General features: G+C 49.6%; 4 protein-coding genes across 4 annotated transcripts; 3 read left to right on the forward strand and 1 right to left on the reverse strand.

Moving 5' to 3' along the window:
- Nucleotides 1-26: 26 nt before the first annotated feature.
- Nucleotides 27-6,511, forward strand: cherp (calcium homeostasis endoplasmic reticulum protein). The gene is given in 16 exon segments (XM_080506659.1): nt 27-158; nt 696-872; nt 875-927; nt 931-1,098; nt 1,213-1,502; nt 1,594-1,705; nt 2,383-2,472; nt 2,696-2,849; nt 3,191-3,324; nt 3,407-3,667; nt 3,746-3,932; nt 4,302-4,695; nt 5,572-5,661; nt 5,783-6,048; nt 6,124-6,309; nt 6,386-6,511. Coding segments are annotated over 16 exon segments (2,625 nt in total). The 5' UTR covers nt 27-133; the 3' UTR covers nt 6,424-6,511.
- A 784-nt stretch (nt 6,512-7,295) lies between these two features.
- rpl36 (ribosomal protein L36) lies at nt 7,296-10,386 on the forward strand. The gene is made up of 4 exons (XM_080505835.1): nt 7,296-7,360; nt 7,538-7,632; nt 10,056-10,190; nt 10,267-10,386. Exons 2-4 carry the CDS (start codon nt 7,540-7,542, stop codon nt 10,354-10,356), a joined length of 318 nt encoding a protein of 105 aa, XP_080361961.1. The 5' UTR covers nt 7,296-7,360; nt 7,538-7,539; the 3' UTR covers nt 10,357-10,386.
- Nucleotides 10,387-11,264: 878 nt separating this feature from the next.
- On the forward strand, nt 11,265-14,961 carry pde6d (phosphodiesterase 6D, cGMP-specific, rod, delta). The gene is made up of 5 exons (XM_080506534.1): nt 11,265-11,408; nt 13,053-13,141; nt 13,951-14,076; nt 14,149-14,254; nt 14,338-14,961. The coding sequence occupies exons 1-5, from the start codon at nt 11,359-11,361 to the stop codon at nt 14,417-14,419; spliced, it is 453 nt and encodes a 150-aa protein (XP_080362660.1). The 5' UTR covers nt 11,265-11,358; the 3' UTR covers nt 14,420-14,961.
- Nucleotides 14,962-15,081: 120 nt separating this feature from the next.
- Nucleotides 15,082-21,436, reverse strand: lrrc40 (leucine rich repeat containing 40). Its single transcript, XM_080505858.1, has 15 exons — nt 21,267-21,436; nt 19,993-20,174; nt 19,592-19,665; nt 19,341-19,470; nt 18,945-19,068; nt 18,308-18,444; nt 18,052-18,224; nt 17,880-17,970; nt 17,364-17,409; nt 17,175-17,277; nt 16,948-17,055; nt 16,755-16,865; nt 16,545-16,622; nt 15,276-15,461; nt 15,082-15,205 (listed from the first exon to the last, which is right to left on the reverse strand). Exons 1-15 carry the CDS (start codon nt 21,418-21,420, stop codon nt 15,088-15,090), a joined length of 1,815 nt encoding a protein of 604 aa, XP_080361984.1. The 5' UTR covers nt 21,421-21,436; the 3' UTR covers nt 15,082-15,087.
- Nucleotides 21,437-22,923: the final 1,487 nt, after the last annotated feature.

The raw sequence follows: 22,923 nt of genomic DNA on the forward strand, positions 1-22,923 counted from the left end.
CACGCAGCTTCCGCTTCCGGTTCAGAGGCTCCTCTGTCCGGCTCATTGTAGCGGAGCCAGAGTTTGTGTTTTGTCCGCTTATATCTACTCGATTCGGCTTGTTTTTCACGTCTGATCCCACTGGAAGTCCGACATGGACGCCGCGACCCCCCCGGAAGGTGACTATCTTAGCGGCGCAAGCCGGCGCTCAGCGCCGCGGTGAGCGGTTAGCTCCGCGGCTAACGCGTAACAATGATCGACTCTTTACAGGGATTCCACCTTTTTATTATTATCTCATCCTCTTTTATCATCTTCGTTTAGAAAGAGTGTGGGAAACAAGACGAGTTTAAGTTTCAGTGTCATTCTAATATTTAAAAACCTCCGTTGTGCTTAAGTAAGTTTCTTACGTATTTTACGTAGGATTTTTAAACGTTGTTCGCGCTCGCCCATTGATTTGGATTGTAATTATGACTGACTAGTAACTTTTTTAACCCTTTATCGGACTTATCTGCGTGACGTCATTTTTTCAATAATAAAATTATATATATATAGGAAATAGAATAAATCACAAATAGAAGAAGAAAAATAGGGGTGGAAATGTAATGTAAACATAAAAATACACTTTAAAAAGAATGATTTACTAGAATATACGTGCAATCTGAGATTTTATTAATCGGTTGCGCTGGACTTGGACATAACAAAGATTTTGCCTCCAGACCAGGAGCTGAGGAACGTAATTGACAAGCTAGCGCAGTTTGTGGCGCGGAACGGTCCGGAGTTCGAGAAGATGACGATGGAAAAGCAGAAGGACAACCCCAAGTTCTCCTTCCTGTTCGGGGGCGACCACTTCGGCTACTACAAGATGAGACTAGCCGCCGAGCAGCAGCCACGTACGTAGCGTCTGACTCCCAAAGCTCTCGACTTAACGCTGCATCCGAGTCACACCGCTAAACAAGCCCCGCCCCCTTCTCTGTTCCCCCCCCCCCCCCCCCCCCCCCCCCCCCCACAGACGCCTGCGATGGAGAGGACACGCCCCCTCCGCCCCCGATCGAGCAGCTGATCCAGCAGAGCCGCTGGAACCTTCAGCAGCAGGAGCAGCACCTGCACGTCCTGCGACAGGTAGGACCGGAGTGGGAAGAGCGGGGGAGGGGTGGTACGGTCCGGTACAAAACACGGAAGTTGCCAAAAACAAAAAACAATTAAAAAAAAAGCTAACAAAGCGCCTGTTCACAGGAGCAGGTGAGCGCGGCCATCGCGGCGGCGACGGAGCGCCAGACGCAGCAGCTCCTCCAGGAGACGCAGCTGGACGTGGGCGAGTTCGACGCCCTGCTGCAGCCCATCATCGACACCTGCACCAAGGACGCCATCTCCGCCGGCAAGAACTGGATGTTCAGCAACGCCAAGGCACCGCAGCACTGCCAGCTCATGACGGAGCACCTGAGGGACCGCGTCACCGCCGACACGGCGCACTTCGAGCTCCGCCTGCACCTCATCTACCTCACCAACGACGTCCTGCACCACTGGTACGGGTTGGCGGGTGCTACTAGCTGCCGCTCGTTCGCCGCCGTCGGCGGCCGTTCGCCGCGCGCTCACCGCGTTCTGTCGCGTTTTCAGCCAGAGGAAGCAGCAGAAGGACCTGCTGGCCGCGCTGCAGAAGGTCGTCGTCCCCATCTACTGCACCAGCTTCCTGTCCGTGGAGGAAGACAAGCAGCAGAAGATCACACGGGTCAGCCACTTCCTGTTTGACTCCACTTCCTGTTTGACTCCACTTCCTGTTTGACTCCACTTCCTGTTTGAGTTCACGTCCTGTTTGACTCCACTTCCTGTTTGACTCCACTTCCTGTTTGGTTTCACGTCCTGTTTGACTCCACTTCCTGTTTGATTTCACGTCCTGTTTGATTTCACGTCCTGTTGGACTCCACTTCCTGTTTGACTCCACTTCCTGTTTGATTTCACGTCCTGTTTGACTCCACTTCCTGTTTGACTCCACTTCCTGTTTGATTTCACGTCCTGTTTGACTCCACGTCCTGTTTGATTTCACGTCCTGTTTGATTTCACGTCCTGTTTGACTCCACTTCCTGTTTGACTCCACTTCCTGTTTGATTTCACTTCCTGTTTGGTTTCACGTCCTGTTTGATTTCACGTCCTGTTTGATTTCACGTCCTGTTTGATTTCACGTCCTGTTTGACTCCACTTCCTGTTTGATTTCACTTCCTGTTTGACTCCACTTCCTGTTTGACTCCACTTCCTGTTTGATTTCACGTCCTGTTTGATTTCACGTCCTGTTTGACTCCACTCCCTGTTTGACTCCACTTCCTGGTTAATTCCACTTCCTGTTTTGACTCCACTTCCTGTTTGACTCCACTTCCGGTCGGTTCTCTGACCCGGTTCTTGTGGTTCCAGCTCCTCCAGCTGTGGGAGAAGAACGGTTACTTTGACGATGAAACCATCCAGCAGCTGCAGAACCCGGCACTGGGTCTGGGTCAGTACCAGGTGAGCTCCCCCCCCCTGTTAACCCCGCCATCGTCCCCCGTTAGGTTCCGTTAACCCAAATCAGTTCCTGTTAGCCCCCGTTAGCTCCTGTTAGCCTCTACCACGTCCTGTTAGCCCCCATTAGCTCCTGTTAGCCTCTACCAGGTCCTGTTCGCCCCCATTAGTACCCCGTTGTTCCCTGTTGGCCCCGCCCCCTCCTCACTCTGTGGCCCCTCCCCCATAGGCGGCCCTGATCACGGACTACGCGGCAGTGGTGCAGCCGGTGCAGCTCGCCTTCCAGCAGCAGATCCAGGTCCTGAAGACGCAACACGACGACTTCGTGTCGAGCCTGAAGCAGCAGCCGGAGCCCGAGAAGCCCCCCGTAGCGCCCCCCGCTGGTGGGTTGCTATACTGTCATTGGCTGTCGTTAGCCTCATTCGACCTGCGTTTTCATTTATCTCTGAAAAATATTAGCTCATTGAGTTTCATTAGCTCGTTTATTTTTGTGAGCTTTGCTATCTTTATTAGCAACGTGGCTGTTTTAGCTACTTCATCTGCGTTAGCTCCACTAGCAACATTAGCTTTGTCATCGATGCTAACTTGATTAGCTGTATTAGCTTCATGAGCTCCGTTAGCGACATTAGCTTTGTCATCGATGCTAACTTGTATAGCTGTATTAGCTTCATGAGCTCCGTTAGCGTCATTAGCTTAGTTACCATGTGGTGTACTTCCTGTGCAGGCGAGGTGAAGCCCCCCCCTTTGTCAGAGTTCGAGGGCGTGAAGGAGCCCAGCGGCCCGGCGGACCTGCCCCCCCCTGGTAAACCAGCGTGGTTCGACCCACAGCACATGGGCCCCTGGAACCCCTCCCAACCGGTAAACCCCCCCACCACCACCAACACTTCTAACCCCCCCCCCAGAGTCTCTTGTTCTGACCGTCCTGTCTCCCCCTACACAGCCCCCCTTTGATCCCAACCAGCCTCCCCCGCCCTGCCCCCCTTGGAGCAGCCATGAGGGCATGTGGAATGAGCCGCGGGACCCCCCTGGGGGCTGGAGCGGTGGCCCCCCCAGGGACGGAGGCATGTGGAGCGGGTCCGAGCAGGGCCCCCCCTGCTGGAAGTCCTACGATCAGCAGCAGCAGCAGGGGGCGCCCTGGGGTGGTCAGCCTGAAGGACCACCCTGGGGGCAGAGGGAGCCCCCCTTCCCCCCCCGCATGCAGGTGTGTGTGCTCACTTTTATTTACCACCCCCCCCCCCCTTAAAATACAAACCGCTCATCCATTCATGTGTGCTTTCAGAGACCCCCCCATTTCAGGGGGCCCTTTCCCCCCCAGCCGCCCTTCAACCAGCCCCCTCCGCCGCCGCACAACTTCGGGCGCTTCCCCCCCCGCTTCATGCAGGACGACTTCCCCCCCCGCCACCACTACGAGCGGGCGCCGTACCCACCCCACCGCTTCGACTACAATCAGGGGGAGTTCCCTGGAGGTAGGTGGTCCCACTTCCTGTTTGATTTCACTTCCTGTTTGGTTCCACCGCTTCCTGTTTGATTTCACTTCCTGTTTGGTTCCACCACTTCCTGTTTGGTTCCACCACTTCCTGTTTGATTTCACTTCCTGTTTGGTTCCACCGCTTCCTGTTTGATTTCACTTCCTGTTTGGTTCCACCACTTCCTGTTTGGTTCCACCACTTCCTGTTTAGTTTTGCTCCCTTCCTGGTTCCACTCCCTGTTTTTATTCACTTTGTTTAGTTTCACTTCATGTTTGATTTGACTTCTGATCATGTTGGGTTCTACTTCCTGTCTGGTTCTACTTCCTGTCTGGTCTTTGCTCTAACAGTCTCCCCCCCCCTCCCCAGACCTCCCGGGGGGGCCGCCCCCTCCTCCCCACCACCACCATCCCAACCAGCGTCTCCCGCCGCCGGGCATGGGAGGCGAGCACCCGCCGTGGGGGGGCGGCCCGCCCCCTCCCCCACCCCCGCCCCCGCCGCCGCACGGCTTCAACGGCCACTCCCCCCACGTGCGGCCGCGCCCGCCCCCCGTGACGGAGGACCCCAGCCTGGTGCCCAACGTGCCGTACTTCGACCTGCCGGCCGGCCTGATGGCGCCGCTGGTGCAGCTGGAGGACGGCGACTACAAGGCGCTGGACCCCAAAGACATCCGCCTGCCCCCCCCCATGCCCCCCAGCGACCGGCTGCTGGCCGCCGTGGAGGCCTTCTACAGCCCCCCGTCACATGACCGGCCCCGCAACAGGTCGCTGTGCTAGCAGCATGCTAACGCTACACTGTCACTACACTGTGTGTGTTCAGTTGTCCACTGTGTGTGTTCAGTTGTGTACTGTGTGTATAGTTGTGTACTGTGTGTGTTGAGTTGTGTACTGTGTGTGTTGAGTTGTGTACTGTGTGTGTTCAGTTGTGTACCGTGTGTGTTCAGTTGTGTACTGTGTGTTGAGTTCTGTACTGTGTGTGTTCAGTTGTGTACTGTGTGTGTTCAGTTGTGTACTGTGTGTGTTCAGTTGTGTACCGTGTGTGTTCAGTTGTGTACCGTGTGTGTTCAGTTGTGTACCGTGTGTGTTCAGTTGTGTACTGTGTGTTGAGTTGTGTACTGTGTGTTCAGTTGTCTACTGGTGTGTTCAGTGTGTTGAGTTGTGTACAGTGTGTTGAGTTGAGTTGTGTACAGTGTGTTCAGTGTGTTGAGTTGTGTACAGTGTGTTGAGTTGTGTACAGTGTGTTGTTGTGTACTGTGTGTTGAGTTGTGTTCAGTGTGTTGAGTTGTGTTCAGTGTGTTGAGTTGTGTTGAGTGTTGAGTTGTGTACAGTGTGTTGAGTTGTGTTGTACTGTGTGTTGAGTTGTGTTCAGTGTGTTGAGTTGTGTTCAGTGTGTTGTGTACAGTGTGTTGAGTTGTGTTGTACTGTGTGTTGAGTTGTGTACAGTGTGTTCAGTGTGTTGAGTTGTGTACTGTGTGTTGAGTTGTGTTCAGTGTGTTGAGTTGTGTACAGTGTGTTCAGTGTGTTGAGTTGTGTACAGTGTGTTGAGTTGTGTACTGTGTGTTCAGTGTGTTGAGTTGTGTACAGTGTGTTCAGTGTGTTGAGTTGTGTACTGTGTGTTGAGTTGTGTACTGTGTGTTCAGTGAGGGCTGGGAGCAGAACGGACTGTACGAGTTCTTCAGGGCGAAGATGAGAGCTCGGAGGAAGAGGGGGGGTCCGGAGAGACGCAGCAGGTCTGTATGGGGGGTCTCAGTGTGTGTGTGTGTGTGTGTGTGTGTGTGTGTGGGGGGGGGGGGGGGGGGGGGGGTCTCTCTGGTGGTCTGTACTGACCCCCTCCCCCCTTCCTCCCTCCAGGGGCCGGTCCTCGTCCCGGTCCAGCTCCCGGTCCTCCAAGTCGTCGCGGTCTCGCTCCTCCAGCTCGTCGCGGTCCTCCTCCAGGTCCCGGTCCCGCTCCCGGTCCCGGTCCTCCCGGTCCCGGTCCCGGTCCCGCTCCCCCGCCAAACGCCAGCGCGGACAGCGGTCCCGGAGCGCGTCCCCCCAGCCCGAACCCGGGTCCTCGAAGGGGGGCCCGGACCGGCTGGGCGAGGAGAACAAGGGCCACCAGCTGCTCATGAAGATGGGTACGTAGTCCTGGTCCAAGTCCAAGTCTAAGTCCCAGCTCTAAGTCCTGGTCCTCACGTCTGGTCCTCTTCCAGGCTGGAGTGGGTCCGGGGGTCTCGGGGCCAAGGAGCAGGGGATCCAAGACCCCATCAAAGGCGGGGAAATCCGGGACAAGTGGGACCAGTACAAGGGGGTGGGGGTCTCGCTGGACGACCCCTATGAGAACTACCGCCGGAACAAGAGCTACAACTTCGTGGCCCGAATGAAGGCCCGGGAGGAAGGTAGGGGTCCAGACCAGGTCCTGGACTGGCTCCCCGGACCAGGTTCTAACCCTAACCCTCTGTTTTCCTGTTGCAGTGAACCGGGAACCCCAGGACCCCCCCCAGACCGAGTGATCCAGAACCCCCCCCCCCCCCCAGACACCGGATCTGGATCTGGATCCGGAGCCGGAACGTTAAAATGTCATTGTTTCTGTTCAGTTCGTTTTCTTCTCTTATAAAATAAAAACACTTTGTTTCATTGTTTTGACATTTTCGTCTCACAAAAGTTCACCGGCGACGTTTCAACAGAAAACGTTTCGTCGTTTTTTTGTTATTTGTACGACATTTTGAAATCGATGTGTTTCAGAGACTCTGAGGGCCGTCGTCATGGAAACAAACCCACGAAACATGACGCTAGGCTAAAGGAAGCATCGGTGCTTCCTAGACTAAAGTAGGCATCGGTGTCTCCTAGGCTAAAGGAGGCGTCGGTGTCTCCTAGGCTAAATGAAGCATCGGTGTTTGCTAGGCTAAAGGAGGCTCTAAAGGAATCATCTGTGTTTCCTAGGCTAAAGGAGACATCGGTGTTTCCTCGGCTAAAGGAAGCGTCAGTGTTTCCTCGGCTAAAGGAAGCGTCAGTGTTTCCTAGGCTAAAGGAGGCTCTAAAGGAAGCATCGGTGTCTCCTAGACTAAAGGAAGCATCGGTGTTTCCTCGGCTAAAGGAAGCGTCAGTGTTTCCTAGGCTAAAGGAGGCTCTAAAGGAAGCATCGGTGTCTCCTAGACTAAAGGAAGCATCAGTGTCTCCTAGACTAAAGGAGGCTCTAAAGGAAGCATCAGTGTTTCCTAGACTAAAGGAAGCATCAAGCCTCCTTTCCTTTGCTTATTGAGGACGTTTCGGACGCACTCATAGAGGAGCGTCATAAAAAAACGATAAAAACAACAAAACGAATAATGCTTTTATTGTGGAAGTTCAGTCAGTTCCTGTCAGCACCGGAAGTGGGCGGAGGTTATTGTCTGTAGCACGCGTTCGTGGCGGAGGTCCTTCCTTCCGGTTGGACTCCATTACTGTTAGCAGGTGAGCAACACGGAGCGAAATAAAATTTTTACAATCCGCTAAAATCTCTTCCATCCGTCACTCTTTCCGCCTTTAACCTTCACGACAGATTAAATCTGAGCTCCGCGGGCCGGTTTGTGTCGGTAGGCGTGAGCTGTCTGCGGGGATTTTGGTCTTTACAAGGTGTTTGTGTTGCAGACATGGCAGTCCGGTACCCCATGGCCGTTGGCCTCAACAAGGGACATCCCGTCACCAAGAACGTGACGGCGCCCAAACACAGCCGCCGGCGCGGGGTAAGAACGCACAGACACCCGGGGAAACACCGGGGAGAAGCGGGCCGACACACCGATAGCACACGGGAGCTAAGTGGCTAACACCGGGAGCTAACTCGGTTACGCGCGGAGGAATAACCCGGTGTAACTCAGACTTATGAGCGAATAAAACGTGGACAAATACACATTTTTAGATTTTCTTTGGCATTGAAAATTTTTTTTGTGTGTTTATCACGTATTTGTAGGGCCTTTTTTAAAAGGGTATTACTTAATGTTTCCAACCAGGTAGCAACTAATGATTTAAATACACCTCATTCACAATGACGTCATTTCCTGCGGGCGCTAAGCACCATGGGATAGAAAGCTCTGGGTGCTGAAAGCTTGTGGTGAAATACAGAAGAGTTGTGAGGCTCTGCAGTGATGTTTTACCTGGTTGTGGCTTCAGGGGAGTCACGTGTCGCTCTTTGACAACATCTAAACACCGACGTGAGAATTAATCTGCTCTAAAGACCGACAGGTTCTGGAGGATCCGCTACTTCATTCACTGCAAATACCAGCAGTACCTGCTGTGTACAAACGTTCTATCTTGGCCACCTGACGGGGTGGAAGTTAACCCTTAGATGCACACGTGGGGTCAAAAATAATACTGTTGGCTAACAACTAAATAGACTAATCTGATCATACATCATAATCTGTCAATGAAAAATAAGTTGATCAATGGAGATGATGCATACATATACGTTGCTGGGTAAAAATGACCTCCAGGGTGGTGAGACTGCTGACGTCAGATGTGTAAGTGAGACAGTCAGAGTTTCTAAGAGTTAAAGTTTCATAGAAGATTCCAGAGGAACTGCTTGTGGAACAGTGGGGTCATGATACAAAAACTGCAATTTCTTCAAATTAATGAAAAAATAAATAAAAATGCAAATGGTATCATGTCACAAACATGTTTTCTGAGGAAATACCTAGAATATGAAAATATTGCAACTCTTTGTTGTAAAGATTTTGAAGAATAACAACCAAGTATATTGCCAAAACACGTTGATTTGAATTGAGGTCATTTTTGACCCCACGTGTGGAAGAGTGTAGGTATTGGTCGGTTGTGCATCCGAGGGTTAAGGCCGGAGGATTGGCACTCAGCGAAACGAGCTACGATTTTTTTTGTTTTTGTAAAAAAGTGTTTTGGTTCGATGCGTCGTGTACTACTAAATACTACGTTGTGTACTACTAAGTACTAGATTGTGACGTGATAAATTGTAGGACTAGTTGATCTTGAACGAACCAAATACGAAGTGTTATGGAAGAAAAGTACTTATTTCTAAACACTTAACTGCACCAATATAAAAATGGATACTATAGGTCTATATATTATATATATTAGGGATCGATCAGGTTTTCTGCTGCTGATCACAGATACGATCACATGGATTGGCTGTAAAGTGTTTGGGGGGAAAGGAACGATAAAATCACCTTCATTTAGACAAAAGCATGTTTTTACTTTTTCAAGGGGGAAAATACAAAAACCTTGCAAAGAACTGAAAAACAATTGACAAATAGTGCAAAAAAATCTAATAAATAAAAGGCAGTATATCAACGCTGCTGATGTCAAAGAGGGGGAAAAAAACACTTGGTGCTTCTTTCTTATAATTTACAAAATAAATGTCTAAATCTGCATCAATCCGGTGACTGAAACTCAGTATTGCTTCATAAAACACTGGTGAAACTTCCAGAGGACGAGAGGCCGTCTGTAAGGAGACGTGTGGAGCTCTGGTAGGGCTACGTCACTACACTGTGTGGAGCTCTGGTAGGGCTACGTCACTACACTGTGTGGAGCTCTGGGAGGGCTACGTCACTTCACTGTGTGGAGCTCTGGGAGGGCTACGTCACTACACTGTGTGGAGCTCTGACCGTCACACTCATGAGGACGAGTGTCGCCAAGCGTAGCTGCGTTCGTCGCCGTCTGACTTGTCGTGACCCTCGGAGACTCGCCGACTCCGTCAAGTGTCGGACCAAGTTTGTTGTGTTGAAGACTTTTGACGACCTTCCTCCGCCACGCAATCCTTCGTTACAGGATACAGACTTTACATCGCTCACACAACTTTAAAGTTCCACACGGCCGACATGTTTGTTGTTGATGTTTGCAGCCGGCGCTGTGTGAAGGAAAGGGTTGGGTTTTTTTGTGATCAGCGATGAAAGGCGTTGATCGCCAAACGCAGATCACATATTTTCCACGGAGGTCGACTGATAATTATCGATCGGAGCACCGCTACTGGTAACGGCCAAAAACGTATTAGTGATTAGCATACATGCTAACAAACAGAGAACGGCCATGTCTTGTGGGTTTCCTTGACGCTGATGATAGAGCTCTATTTTCAACAATAGAACGTGCGACTCTGCAGAACTCGTTTTGTGTCTGACGTGTCGCCGTGTGTCCGTTCCTGCAGCGTCTGACCAAACACAGCAAGTTTGTGCGCGACATGATCCGCGAGGTTTGCGGCTTCGCTCCGTACGAGCGGCGAGCGATGGAGCTGCTGAAGGTGTCCAAGGACAAGAGGGCGCTCAAGTTCATCAAGAAGAGGGTGAGTGGGCGTCTCCGCGCGGCGCTACGCCACGGCCATCCGCCGCTAGCTAACAAGTCCTCTCTCTGGTCCTCAGATCGGGACGCACATCCGCGCCAAGAGAAAGAGGGAGGAGCTGAGCAACGTGCTGGCCGCCATGAGGAAGGCCGCCGCCAAGAAGGACTAACGTCAATAAACAATAAAGCTTTCTACTGTTGATCGGCTCCTTCTGGCTTTATTACCTCACTGATCACTACCTCCAGGTGTTCCTCCTCCTCCAGGTGTTCCTGTTCCACCTCCAGGTGTTCTACCACCACCTCTTCCAGGTGTTCCTCCTCCTCCTCCAGGTGTTCTACCACCTCCTCCAGGTGTTCTACCACCACCTCTTCCAGGTGTTCCTCCTCCTCCAGGTGTTCTTCCTCCTCCAGGTGTTCCTCCTCCTCCAGGTGTTCTACCACCACCTCTTCCAGGTGTTCTCCCTCCTCCTCCAGGTGTTCTTCCAGCCATCATTTTTTGAAAGATGGAGCATTTCCTACAATGTAGAGAACTAATAAGAGCCATGACATCATCAAGCGCACACACATTTTAACTTGACACCTTAGTGAGGGACCGCCTCCACCAGGTGGTGCTGCTGTGGCAAGATCAAGTTAAAACGCCAGGAGTACATTTATTTTGTTAAACGTTGCACCATTTAGGTCTATTTCATCCAAAAAGAACTAACAAACGTATTGTAATGTTCATTTTCATGTTAAGATATTTGCCTCATTGTAATTTGTGTTTATTTAACTAAAGAAAAGTACTAAATGTATACCCATATTGTCTTGAGGTCCCTCAAGCCCCGCCCACTCAGCGCCTGATTCGGCAGTAATTGGCCAACTGGACTCAAAGCTTGCCTCCGATTGGTCCGTGCAGTGCACAGTGTGTGTGTGTGAGTGACTTTTCAGTCCTCCGTGGTTGCCACTGGTGACGCGTCTCTCCCGGAGCCGGCCCCGCCCCCTCCAGTCCCCCTCCCTCCTCCTGATTGGCTCCCCCGCCTCTCCCCGCGGTCTGTCCGCCTCGCGCCGCCGTGTATATTTAGCTGATTGCATTAAGGGATCAGCGCAGGCTGCTAACCGGCCGAGCTATCGGGCGTCGCTCCGCTCCGTGTCCCCGCACTCCAGCCTCCTTCTCCCGGCAGCAGGTTGGTGAAATGTCCGCCGACGACGACCGAGCCAAGGAGATCCTGAAAGGCTTCAGATTGTATCCTTTTCCCCGCCCGAGATGCTCCGCTCTGCAGCTCCGCGTCCCGTTAGCACGGAGGCTACATGCTAACCATGCTAACACCAAGGCTAAATCATTCTTTAACTCGTGTTATTCAATATTTTAGACTTTCTTATGGCCAAATCTGATTTTTAGAAAATGTGTCTATTGTTACTGTTATAGCTGACTGTTGTAATAAATTACTTTAATTCAATAAATTAAAAAAGTGATTATTTTTCTTAATTGAAGTAAAAATGCTAAGGCAAATTAAATAACATCAATGTCAAAAGTGTCAAGCATTTTTTTAAACGATATATTTCAATTTCAACTGATTTTTGGTCTTTTTAACCCTAACCCTTTTTACTATTTTAACAGTTGGCAATTTTTAGGTTTTTTAACAATTTTGCGATTGGATGTTTACGCGATTTTAATATTTAGCCATTTTAATATTGATGTTTAAGAGATTTTAACAATTTAGCCATTTTTTTTTTTTTTTTTTGCAATTGTAGCAATATTAACTATTTTAGCTATTTTAAACATTTAGCTATTTTGACCATTTTGCACATTTTCCCCATTTGCAGCAATTTGAACTATTTAGTAGTTTTAAGAATTTTCCAGTTTTAGTCATGGTACATTTCTAAAAGCTTTTAAGCTACCTTTGCTTTTTTTTTTTTTTTTTGCAGTTTAGGCCTTTTTTTGGGGGGGGGGGGTTTCTTAGTTGCTCTGCATTGGTTTTCTTTTCCATTTATGAAGGGTTGTTGTTTACATGAACGCAGACTAAACGGTGGCGGCGGATATTCCTGGCGGACTCATTAAGTTCGACCTCCAGAGGTTTGGAACCTCAGAGACTCAGGAGAAACATGTTAGCATGTTAGCATGTCCAGGCTAAGGTTTTTTTTTAACCAATTTGCCATTTGGCTAGTTTAGCATATTTAGGCTACTTTTTTTGTGGTTTTGCTCGTCTTAGCTTGTATAGTTTTTAAGTTCAGCAACTTTGACACGTTTTTTTGAGACAAATTGATCCATTTGCTAATTGTAGTTTCGTAGTTTTAGCAGGATTAGCCTATTTTGTCCCCCCAACATTTGGCTAATTTTAGCTTGTGTAGTTTCATTTTTAGCACATTTAGCTTATAAGCTCTTTTACAAATTGTGGCTCTTGTAGTTCTTTCAGCTTTAGCCAATTTATTAGCTTTTTTTAGCCACTTTCAGGCAGGGGGGGAGGGGTGGGCTAGCATTCCCTGGAGGTGCGTTTGTGACCACAATAGGAGGTCTGGGCCGGGTGGTGCTCGTCCAGATGGCCTGAAGTGGGACTGCGCCAGACATCAAGTGTTGCCTGGGAGTGACAGGACACTAGTGTATCTGATCCATTAAAAATAGATGTTTTTAGTTTGTTTCCACTATTTTTAGCTGCTTTCGCTGTTGACACTTTCGTGGAATTTATATTTGTAGTGCTTTTAAATATTTTTTTTTAACATTAGCTATTAGATGCGTTATCCATTTGACTATTTGTAGCGCTTTTAGCTACTTTTATTTATTTTTTTAGGTTTTTAGCTATCTTATTTAGTTATCTACATTTTAGCACATGTAGCTAACTAGGCAAACATCAGGGCTACTTCCTGGTCCTTGACTCCGCCCCCCCGGCAGAAACTGGATGAACCTCCGTGATGCAGAGTCGGGGAAAGTTCTGTGGCAGGGAACTGAAGATCTGTCGGTGCCGGGAGTGGAACACGAAGGTACGTCTGCTAACGGCTAGCGTGACAACAGGCAACACAGCTGACGTCATCAGCAGGGAAGCTAACGTAGCTAATTTCAACTCACAAAAACAACTAAAGTTCAGTTAGCGCATCAGTTGAGTCGAGGCCCCGGCAGCTTCCAGAACAAGAAAAGTTCTGTTTGTTCTGCAGGAGAGTTCGTATTGCAGGAAGCTGTCAAACTACCAGGCCACGCCCCCTCGCAGCAGGCCACTCCTCTGTGAAGCAGCATTTAAACATTTCAACTCACAGTAGCGAGGCTACATGCTAATGAGCTGTGGGGCTCATGCAGTAGCGAGGCTACATGCTTACGAGCTGCAAAGCTATATGCTAAGGAGCTGCGAGGCTACATGCTAAGGAGTTGCGGGGCTCACACAGTAGTGAGGCTACATGCTAACGAGCTGCGGGGCTCACGTGATAGCGAGACTACATGCTAATGAGCTGTGGGGTTCACACAGTAGCGAGGCTACATGCTAACTGTGATAAAAGCACAGCGCTCCAGTGGTTAGCATTCTGAACAAGCAGCACCCAGCAGAGCAGAAGTTCTTCCAGTGAGACGCTGGAAAAGACGGCGCTGCTCAAGAACGTGACATATTTATTTGTTCAGGACCCGGAGTTCTCAACTCTTCTTCTTACGGAGGATCAATCCACCTTTAGCTGTAACAAGGCTATTGCACAAGCGGATGCTCTAACAATACACATTTTATTTTTACTTTTTTTTTATGTCAGGCTATTGTATGCTGCATTGCTAATGTTGGTGCACATTTTAAATTTGCCACTCTTGTCCTCAGCTCGCGTTCCCAAGAAGATCCTGAAGTGCCGCGCGGTTTCCCGGGAGCTCAACTTCTCGTCGTCGGAGAAACTCGAGAAGTTTCGTCTGGAGCAGAAAGTTTTCTTTAAAGGACAATGTCTCGAAGGTACGTGGCGAAAGAAAACGAGGTAAAACACTCGGTTGAAAATGGCGGTAATGGCGTCTCCTCTGGTTCCAGAGTGGTTCTTCGAGTTCGGCTTCGTGATTCCAAACTCCACCAACACGTGGCAGTCGCTCATCGAGGCGGCGCCCGAGTCGCAGATGATGCCTGCTAATGTGCTAACGTGAGTTCAGCATGTTGGATTTAGCATTTTTAGCTAATTGAATTTACGTCATTTTGGCTAACGCTAACGTTCCTGCGTTCCAGCGGTAACGTGATCATAGAAACAAAGTTCTACGACGACGACCTCCATGTCAGCACATCCAGAGTCCGACTTTTCTACGTCTGACCGTCACTAGCGCCAAAAAGGTTAGCGCTTAGCATCCGGCAGCTAACTGTCGGGAATGGGACACGTAGCGGTCGCCGTGGTTGCGCTGCGTTTTTCTCCAGCGCGGAAGAAGAGGAGGACAAAGTTGGGATTCTTCGTCTGCGGACGAAAAAAAACTGCAACTTTTTGTTGTTTTTTGTGTGCATAGTTGTTTTTTTTGTCCGATTTTTACTCAGGAACCCAACAAATGTTAGCCAAGCTAGTCAGAGAGCGTCCTGATTTTGCACTAGCTTTAGCGCAAAAGTGAGTTCCGACAATTTTATAGTGAAATAATAAGCTAGCGTAGATAAAGAGACAGACTGTCCCACATTAGCTTACATGCTACCCGCACATGGACTTTGTCAGATCTTTTTTTTTTTTTTGCTTCGTACATTCTTACAGGACTGCCCTTCAGTTTTCGTCGTGTCGTACGTTGTTTTTATTTTTTGGTAGCTGCTAGTGGAGTTTGTTGAAATAGACGTTTGAATAAAGTCTGTTTGCTCTTTTAGCGATTATAAAAACAATAAAATACTCATATTTAAAAAAAAAAAAAAACTGATTAAGCTTGTATCTTTAGTAGCTTGGCCGTTTTAAACGCGATAAATTTAACGAGCTGCCAAAAAGAACACCACCGCTAAAATAAGGCATAGTTAGCATGTTTTATTGTCGGGAATCCGGCTCCGCAGGAACTCCAGCACCGAGTCGGTTCCTTTAGCGAGCAGGGCGGGTCGGGGGGTCCGGAATGGGTTCCCGTCCAGAAGCAGACACCTGCGGACACACACACACACAGTTAGCCACTAGCTATGTAGCGATCAGCTAGCGTAGCGCTGTTAATTACCTGAGGGTGGTACAGAGCCCGAGTTCTGGCGGGACCCGGTCCAGGTCGTTGTTGGACAGGTCCAGAGAGCTCAGGTTCACCAGCTTCAGGAGTCCGGCAGGGTCCAGAACCTGGACCTGGTTGTTCCCCAGACCCACCGTCTCCAGGGAGTCCAGCAGGTACAGGACCTCGGGGAAGGACCGGAACCTGGAGGAGGACCGGGACTGGGTCAAGAACAGGGCCGGGAGAGGAAACGGGGGGGTACCCAGAAATATCTTAGAACTCTCTAGAACCCCACGGTCCTGGACGAGAGACGACCGGGGAATTAAAACCCCGGATTAACTTCCCGTTAGGAAAATGGCAGAAGGCGGTTCAGACAAGTCGGATCCATAAAATGAGAACCGGTTCCAAACTGGACGGTTACTGGGGTGGTAGTACGATGACGGGAAACACGGTATTCAAGACCCAAATACCCCCGAACCTTGAAGACCTAGACTTGGGCCACATTCCTTGTTTGAAGCTGCTGCAGCCCTTCTGGTACCAGAAGGTACCTTCAATTACCTTCTGGTACCTTCAATTCTTCCTTCCTGGTACCTCCTATTACCTCCTGGTACCTTCAATTACCTTCTGGTACCTTCTATTACCTCCTGGTACCTTCAATTCTTCCTTCCTGCTGCCAGAAGGTACCTTCAATTACCTTCTGGTACCTTCAATTACCTCCTGGTACCTTCAATTCTTCCTTCCTGGTACCAGAAGGTACCTTCTGGTACCAGGAAGTGGTGAAACCCAAACCCACCGCCCCCGGAGGACGTGGAATTATACTCAACGTATTTAAAAATGCCCATTTGATGGAATAAATGTATTGAATAGACTATATCTCCAACTGACGCAGACTTTGTTTGACCAGTTCAGAGTTTCATAAAACCGTCAGTCTCATTTCCTCCTCGTCTCTCGGTTCAATTGTATATTTTTTTGTGCAGTAAAATCTAAGGGTGAAGTAAAATTCAACACAGAAGTGCAAGATGTATAAATGCGGGACAAGTGAGGTCATCTAGACCTGCTGAGATGGTCTGAAAGAATATTTACTACGACCTCTCTGGGGGGTGAAGCCACACGGTGTCACGAGTTCAGACTTTGGTCCAATGAACCCAAACGTCTACAATGTAAAATATGTGAGGAGTCGTCAATTGTAATTGCCTTTTTTCAAACAAAATTATTAAAAAATGTCACAAAAGTCAGGGAAAAGTAGAAAAAAAAAAATCAAACTGGTTGCTTCTTTAAGGTTCTCACCTGTTAAACTGCAGGTTGATGCAGCTCAGTTTGTTCAGATTCTTCATGTCGGGCGGCAGAACGCTGAGCTGGTTGTTCCTGCGGGACACATGGAGGGGTCAAAGGTCACTGTGTGTGTGTGTGTGTGTGTGTGTGTGTGTGTGTGTGTGTGTGTGTGTGTGTGTGTGTGTGTGTGTGTGTGTGTGTGTGTGTGTGTGTGTGTGTGTGTACCTGAGGTCCAGGTGTGTGAGCTGCAGGAAGCTGCACAGAGCCTCAGAACACGACGTCAGTCTGTTGAAGCTCAGGTTGACGTCGACGAGCGACGACGAGAACTCTGATAACCTGACGACGCAGGAAAGCGAGTGAGAACGTGTGTGCGTGTGAGAGTGTGTGTGTGTGTGTGTGTGTGTGTGTGTGTGTGTACCTCTCAGGAACGCTCGTCAGCTGGTTCTTGCTAAAATTCACGGCGGTGACCTTTTGTCCGGCGGCGGCGTTGAAGAGCTGGTCGGGGACGCAGGACGCCTTCCCGTCGCTGGACAAAACGTCGCAACTTTACGACACCGACGCTTTATTTTGAAACGACTACGAACTGAGACGGTCGTTTTAAGAGTCGTTGGATCCTGGATCTCCCAGCATGCACTGGGAACTCACCTGAACTCCAGCAGCTTCAGGGTTCGGATTCTCTCCGGGTTCATCGGCTCGTCGCTCGGCAGCCCAAGTCCGGACGGTTCCGCCGCCTCCGCCTGCGGGTCGACTGCCGGACGCGAGCGGTTAGCGACGACAAACTAGCCAACGTCAACAATGGTACGTTTACGTGACGACGACGGTGAAAAGGTTTACGTTCAATTCTTCCTCGCAGGTACTTCAGCAGCTCCTCGGTTCCTTTCTGGAACGACACAAAACTCTACGTCACTTCATTCATGGACATTTATTTTGAAATGTTTTGCTGTTTTCTTTTAGCATCTTTTAGCGTTAGAATCATAACTCAGGTTAGTGGCGGTGGCTCGTCTCCCGTTAGCACCTCTCTACGTAGCCACCGTACCAGACTAGCCTAGCGTTAGCACCTCTCTGCATAGCCACCTTACCAGACTAGCCTAGCGTTAGCCCCTCTCTGCGTAGATACTTTAGCGGACGAGCCTAGCATTAGCACCTCGCTGCGTAGCCACCGTACCAGACTAGCCTAGTGTTAGCACCTCTTTACGTAGCCACCGAACCGGACTAGCCTAGCGTTAGCATCTCTGTACGTAGCCAATGTACCAGACTAGCCTAACATTAGCAGGTCTCTGCGTAGCCGCCGTAGCGGACTAGCATACCGTTAGCAGGCCTCTGCGTAGCCGCCGTAGCAGACTAGCGTACCGTTAGCAGGTCTCTGCGTAGCCGCCGTAGCGGATTCCCCTCCAGCAGCAGAACCTTCAGGTCAGGCAGCAGGCCGATCGCCGGGGGCAACCTGACACACACACACACATACACACACACTTCAATGGAGGGCAGTTTCCATGGTGACGGAAGATAGGGCGGGGCTACCTACGTGCTGATGTCGTTGTCAGCCAGGTCGAGGCGTGTCAGCGTGCGTAGCGCCACCATGCCAGGCGGGATGCTGGTCAGGCGGTTGGCGCGGAGCTCCAGGACAGAGAGGTGGGCGTGGCCAGACAGAGGCTCCGCCCCCTCAGAGTCCAGCTGGTTGTTTCCCAGGTACAGCTCCTACACACAAACACACACATTAAATATATACACATTAAACACACACACATTAAACACACTCGAGACACAGTTTCCGTGGTGACCTTGAGGTTTGGGGGGAGGAGCCTGGGCAGGAGGCGGAGCTTGTTGCGTCGTAGGTGAAGCGTCCCCAGCTGCGTCAGTGCGGACAGATCAGGAAGTTCTTCTAGAAGATTCTCCGACATGTCCAGAGAACGCAGGACTGGAACGACATTGTAACTGATGCTATGTGCTAACTGGACTGGAGGTAATGACATTGTAACTGATGCTATATGCTAACTGGACTGGAGGTAATGACATTGTAACTGATGCTATATGCTAACTGGACTGGAGGTAATGACATTGTAACTGATGCTATATGCTAACTGGACTGGAGGTAATGACACTATAACTGATGCTATATGCTAACTGGACTGGGGCTTAAAGACATTGTAACTGATGCTATATGCTAACTGGTGCTAATAGGACTGGAGGGAGCAACGTCATGGCGTATGCTGACTGGAGGGAGCAACATCCCAACTGATACGAACTAATGCTACATGCTAATTGATCTTAACTTGTGCTAACAGGTCGGGAAGGGCCACATGCTAAGGGATGCAACATGCTACAAGCTGTGTGTGTGTGTGTGTGTGTGTGTGTGTGTGTGTGTGTGTGTGTGTGTGTGTGTGTGTGTGTGTGTGTGTGTGTGTGTGTGTGTCATACGGAGGAGGCGGTCCAACCCTGGGGGGAGGCGGCTCAGCCTGTTGTTGGAAACATTGAGGTCCAGCAGAGACTCCAGACCCCCGAGAGACGACGGCAGCGCCCCCAGCAGGTTGTACGACACGTCCTGCAAAACGGTAGCATTGTTAGCTCGTAGCTCAATCACACTTAGCTTATAGCCACGATAATTAGCTTACAGTTAGCCGACAACTAGTTTATAAGTTAGCTCGTTAGCTAGTTTATAGTTTACAGCTAGGATAGCTAACTTATAGCTGAGTCGACACTTAACTTTCGGCCGGCAGCTGCAGGCCGTTAGCATCGATAGCTCATGGCTAAATAGTCAGTAATGTGATTATTGAAGTACTAAAGTACTAAAGTTATACAAGTACTTGATGTTACCAGGTGTGTGAGCTGGGTCAATTTAGCGAGTTCCTCCGGCAGCGACTCGAGTCGATTCTTCTGGAGCGTCAAAGTCTGGAGACTCTCCAGAGAGAAGAGTTGCACCGGGACGAGAGACAAATGGTTCTGACTGGAGAGAGAGAGAGAGCGAGAGAGAGAGAGATGCGACAACTGTTACATACCACAATTGACTAAAACTGCTAATGGCTAACTTAGCTCACTTAGTCAACAGTAATGGAGGAAATGTGTACCTGAGTCGGAGTTGCCGGAGCTGCTGGAGTTCTCCTAGCGCCTCCGGTAAGCTAGCCAGCTGGTTGTCGTGCAGCTAGCAACACAGTGATCAGAGTTGGTGATTAGTTGTTACCGAGCTGAGCGCTTAAGTACATTATAAGATCAAATACAGCTAAATTAACAAAAACCGCTAAATCTGCTACACGGGCTAAAATTGCTAAGGTACCTAAATCTACTAAATTAGTTGAAACTGTTCATTGCTAAATGAGATAAAACTGCTAAATGCTAACGACACTACCAATTGGCTAATTGAGCTACTAGCCTGGGATCTTTATGTTTAGCACCAGCGTGAGACCTCCTGGTGGCGCCGTGAGAAATCTAGTGTATCATATCTATGCTCTCGCCTGTAGGATTAGCTTACGTCCAGCGTTAGCAGCGCGGGCAGCAGTCGTATGTCGTCATCCAGCTGAGCGATCTGATTGGACGACAGCAGCAGCTTGGTCAGCTCACTGCGCTCCCACCAGCGGTCCGACGCTCCGAAGCTAACATCCTGGCGCGACTCCGGCGGTGCGTCCACGTCCAGCTGGTAGACATCCGGGGGAACTGGAGGGGCGGGGCCAACGGAGGGGGAGTGGCCAACACAGAGGGGGCGGGGCAAAGAGAGGAGGCAGTTAATGTCAGTGGCCGTTTTAGCGTTTTTAGCTTCTTTAGTGATTTTAGCATCTAACGCAATAGATGAACTAAATAACAAAAACACAACCATTACTAACACTACAAATCTAATACAACCTCAATAATTACATCTAAAACAGAACCTCCCACAATGCATTGCAGCGATCAAGGAGCTGTTGTTGGGTGAGTGACCAGGAGTGAAGGTTTGTGTGCCGCGTCGTCACGACTTGGTGTTCCTCTTGTTTTTATGTCAAAATTACAGCTCGTATAAAGAAAATGTTTGAACTTTCCGGTGATTATACCTCATCGCGGTTTTAACATCATGAGCGTGACTTTCAATGTCGTTTGTTTATTGTGATCCACCATCATTCATGGTTATATGACTGTCTGCCAGACGACGCACCATTAATGTCGCGTAAATGATGTTACATTTTGTGTGAAATCCCTGATGGGGCCCAGCCTCTCCTAGACCCCGCCTCCAGCCTCTCCTAGACCCCGCCTCCAGCCTCACCTAGACTCCGCCTCCAGCCTCACCCAGACTCCGCCTCCAGCCTCACCCAAACTCCACCTCAAGCCTCACCTACACCTGCCCCCAGGTAAACTGAGTTTGAGACCCCCGATACGGTCCACAGTCTCCAACCTTTTTATTACTAGTAGAGAAGTCAATGTTAAATAAATACACCATTAAATAATTCAATGTGTCATCAATTAATTAAAATATGAATTAATTTTATGTCGAAAAACAATTGTTTTACAATTTAATTAATTATTTCATGTGTTGCACCGCTTCATGAATTTATATGAACACATTTATATACTTAATTCAAATTATATATGATTAATAACACATTTAGTCATTTAATTTTGGCCCATTCAGGCCTCCATAATTGATTCGACAGTCGGTTGACCGTCAGTTCGGCAGCCTGCAGTGACGTCGAGGTTCCAGCAGGTGTCATCATTGAGCGACAAGCTTGTTTATCGGGTCGCCCCGCGTCGCGAGGCCGCGGTTCCCCCTGGACTCACCGAGCTTCAGTCCGCGGCCGGTCAGGTTGAGCTGTCCGCTCCTCCGCGCCTCCCTCAGCAGGCCCGCCGGGACCGCCGGCTCCTCCTCGCGGCCGCGCTGCGGCCTGAAGCCCGCCAGGGAGTCCACTTTCGCCGTCCTGGTGCTCCGGCTCATCCCGCTGCTCCTGCTCTTGCGCACCCACTTCCCGTTTCCGGTTTCACGCTTTCACTGCAACAACAGTGGCACGATCCCAAACCGTTTTAACAATCTATTCACCGAAAATGACGATGAATATCAAGCATGAGACTTTGTGACGAGTTGCGTTTGTTTATGTTCGTGTTAGTTTACGAAGGAAATGACGAAAAATGCTGAAATAGAGCGAGACGGGTTTTATTTTGAAGGTGAACGTCTGGGTTAACGTCCTGCAGCCTCGTGATGAGAAACGCGGCTCCTTAAACTGACTCCAGGGTTCATGAGTCGTTCAACCAGGTGACCCGGATGTCGGAGTCGTTTATTAGTGAAAAAGGTAAAAGTGGAATTTGCTGTGCTTATCTGAGATTGACGGATTCCACAGCCAATCAGGAGAGAGGATTTGGTCCTGCAGGGTGTGACGTTGTATTTGTGTGGAAAAAGATGATATAGGTACACAACTGCTAATTCACGATACACAATTACAATTTCCACTTTTACAAGTGCTCAAAACCTTTATCGCCAATAATCCCTCCAGTCAGTTGCACCATTTGAAGGTCAGGTCCTGTCCAGGACCTGGAGGTCTGTTGTTTTCTGGAAACACATAAACATGGAGGAAATGAAAACAACTCGGACAGCAGAGCTGTCTGTGGTGCTGAAACCAGTCCTGCACTCCTCCAGACTGTCTGTAGTACTGAAACTCTCCTAAAGAGCGTCTGTGGTTCTGAAACACTCCTACAGAGTGTCTGTGGTTTCTGAAATGCTCCTACAGGGTGTCTGTGGTGCTGAAACACTCCTACAGAGCGTCTGTGGTTCTGAAACGCTCCTACAGGGTGTCTGTGGTGCTGAAACACTCCTACAGAGCGTCTGTGGTTCTGAAACGCTCCTACAGGGTGTCTGTGGTGCTGAAACACTCCTACAGAGCATCTGTGGTTCGGAAACACTCCTACAGAGCGTCTGTGGTTCTGAAATGCTCCTACAGACTGTCTGTGGTTCTGAAACGCTCCTACAGAGCGTCTGTGGTGCTGAAACGCTCCTACAGACTGTCTGTGGTGCTGAAACACTCCTACAGAGCATCTGTGGTGCTGAAACGCTCCTACAGACTGTCTGTGGTGCTGAAACACTCCTACAGAGCGTCTGTGGTGCTGAAACGCTCCTACAGACTGTCTGTGGTGCTGAAACACTCCTACAGAGCATCTGTGGTTCTGAAACACTCCTACAGAGCATCTGTGGTTCTGAAACGCTCCTACAGACTGTCTGTGGTGCTGAAACACTCCTACAGAGCGTCTGTGGTGCTGAAACGCTCCTACAGACTGTCTGTGGTTCTGAAACACTCCTACAGAGCGTCTGTGGTGCTGAAACACTCCTACAGAGCGTCTGTGGTGCTGAAACCACTCCCGCCGAGGATCTGCTCCCTGGACTGAGATGAAAGAGTTTTCCGTTGCAGGAGGTCTGTAGCTCAGGTTTTGGTCTCCCGTCTTTCTAAAG

This window comes from Blennius ocellaris (genome assembly GCF_963422515.1).
Source record: "Blennius ocellaris genome assembly, chromosome: 12".
Taxonomy (NCBI): domain Eukaryota; kingdom Metazoa; phylum Chordata; class Actinopteri; order Blenniiformes; family Blenniidae; genus Blennius; species Blennius ocellaris.

Excerpts from the sequence above, each read along its gene's own strand:
- pde6d (XM_080506534.1), top strand. The coding sequence starts at position 11,359 with ATGTCCGCCGACGACGACCGAGCCAAGGAGATCCTGAAAGGCTTCAGA. Across the intron at positions 11,409-13,052 it reads ATCCTGAAAGGCTTCAGATT|AAACTGGATGAACCTCCGTG; the intron begins GTATCCTTTTCC and ends CCCCCCCGGCAG. Across the intron at positions 13,142-13,950 it reads GCCGGGAGTGGAACACGAAG|CTCGCGTTCCCAAGAAGATC; the intron begins GTACGTCTGCTA and ends TCTTGTCCTCAG.
- lrrc40 (XM_080505858.1), bottom strand. The coding sequence starts at position 21,420 with ATGAGCCGGAGCACCAGGACGGCGAAAGTGGACTCCCTGGCGGGCTTC. Across the intron at positions 17,971-18,051 it reads GCTGACAACGACATCAGCAC|GTTGCCCCCGGCGATCGGCC; the intron begins GTAGGTAGCCCC and ends TGTGTGTGTCAG. Across the intron at positions 17,410-17,879 it reads TACGCAGAGACCTGCTAACG|AAAGGAACCGAGGAGCTGCT; the intron begins GTACGCTAGTCT and ends GTGTCGTTCCAG.
- rpl36 (XM_080505835.1), top strand. The coding sequence starts at position 7,540 with ATGGCAGTCCGGTACCCCATGGCCGTTGGCCTCAACAAGGGACATCCC. Across the intron at positions 7,633-10,055 it reads AACACAGCCGCCGGCGCGGG|CGTCTGACCAAACACAGCAA; the intron begins GTAAGAACGCAC and ends CCGTTCCTGCAG. Across the intron at positions 10,191-10,266 it reads TCAAGTTCATCAAGAAGAGG|ATCGGGACGCACATCCGCGC; the intron begins GTGAGTGGGCGT and ends TCTGGTCCTCAG.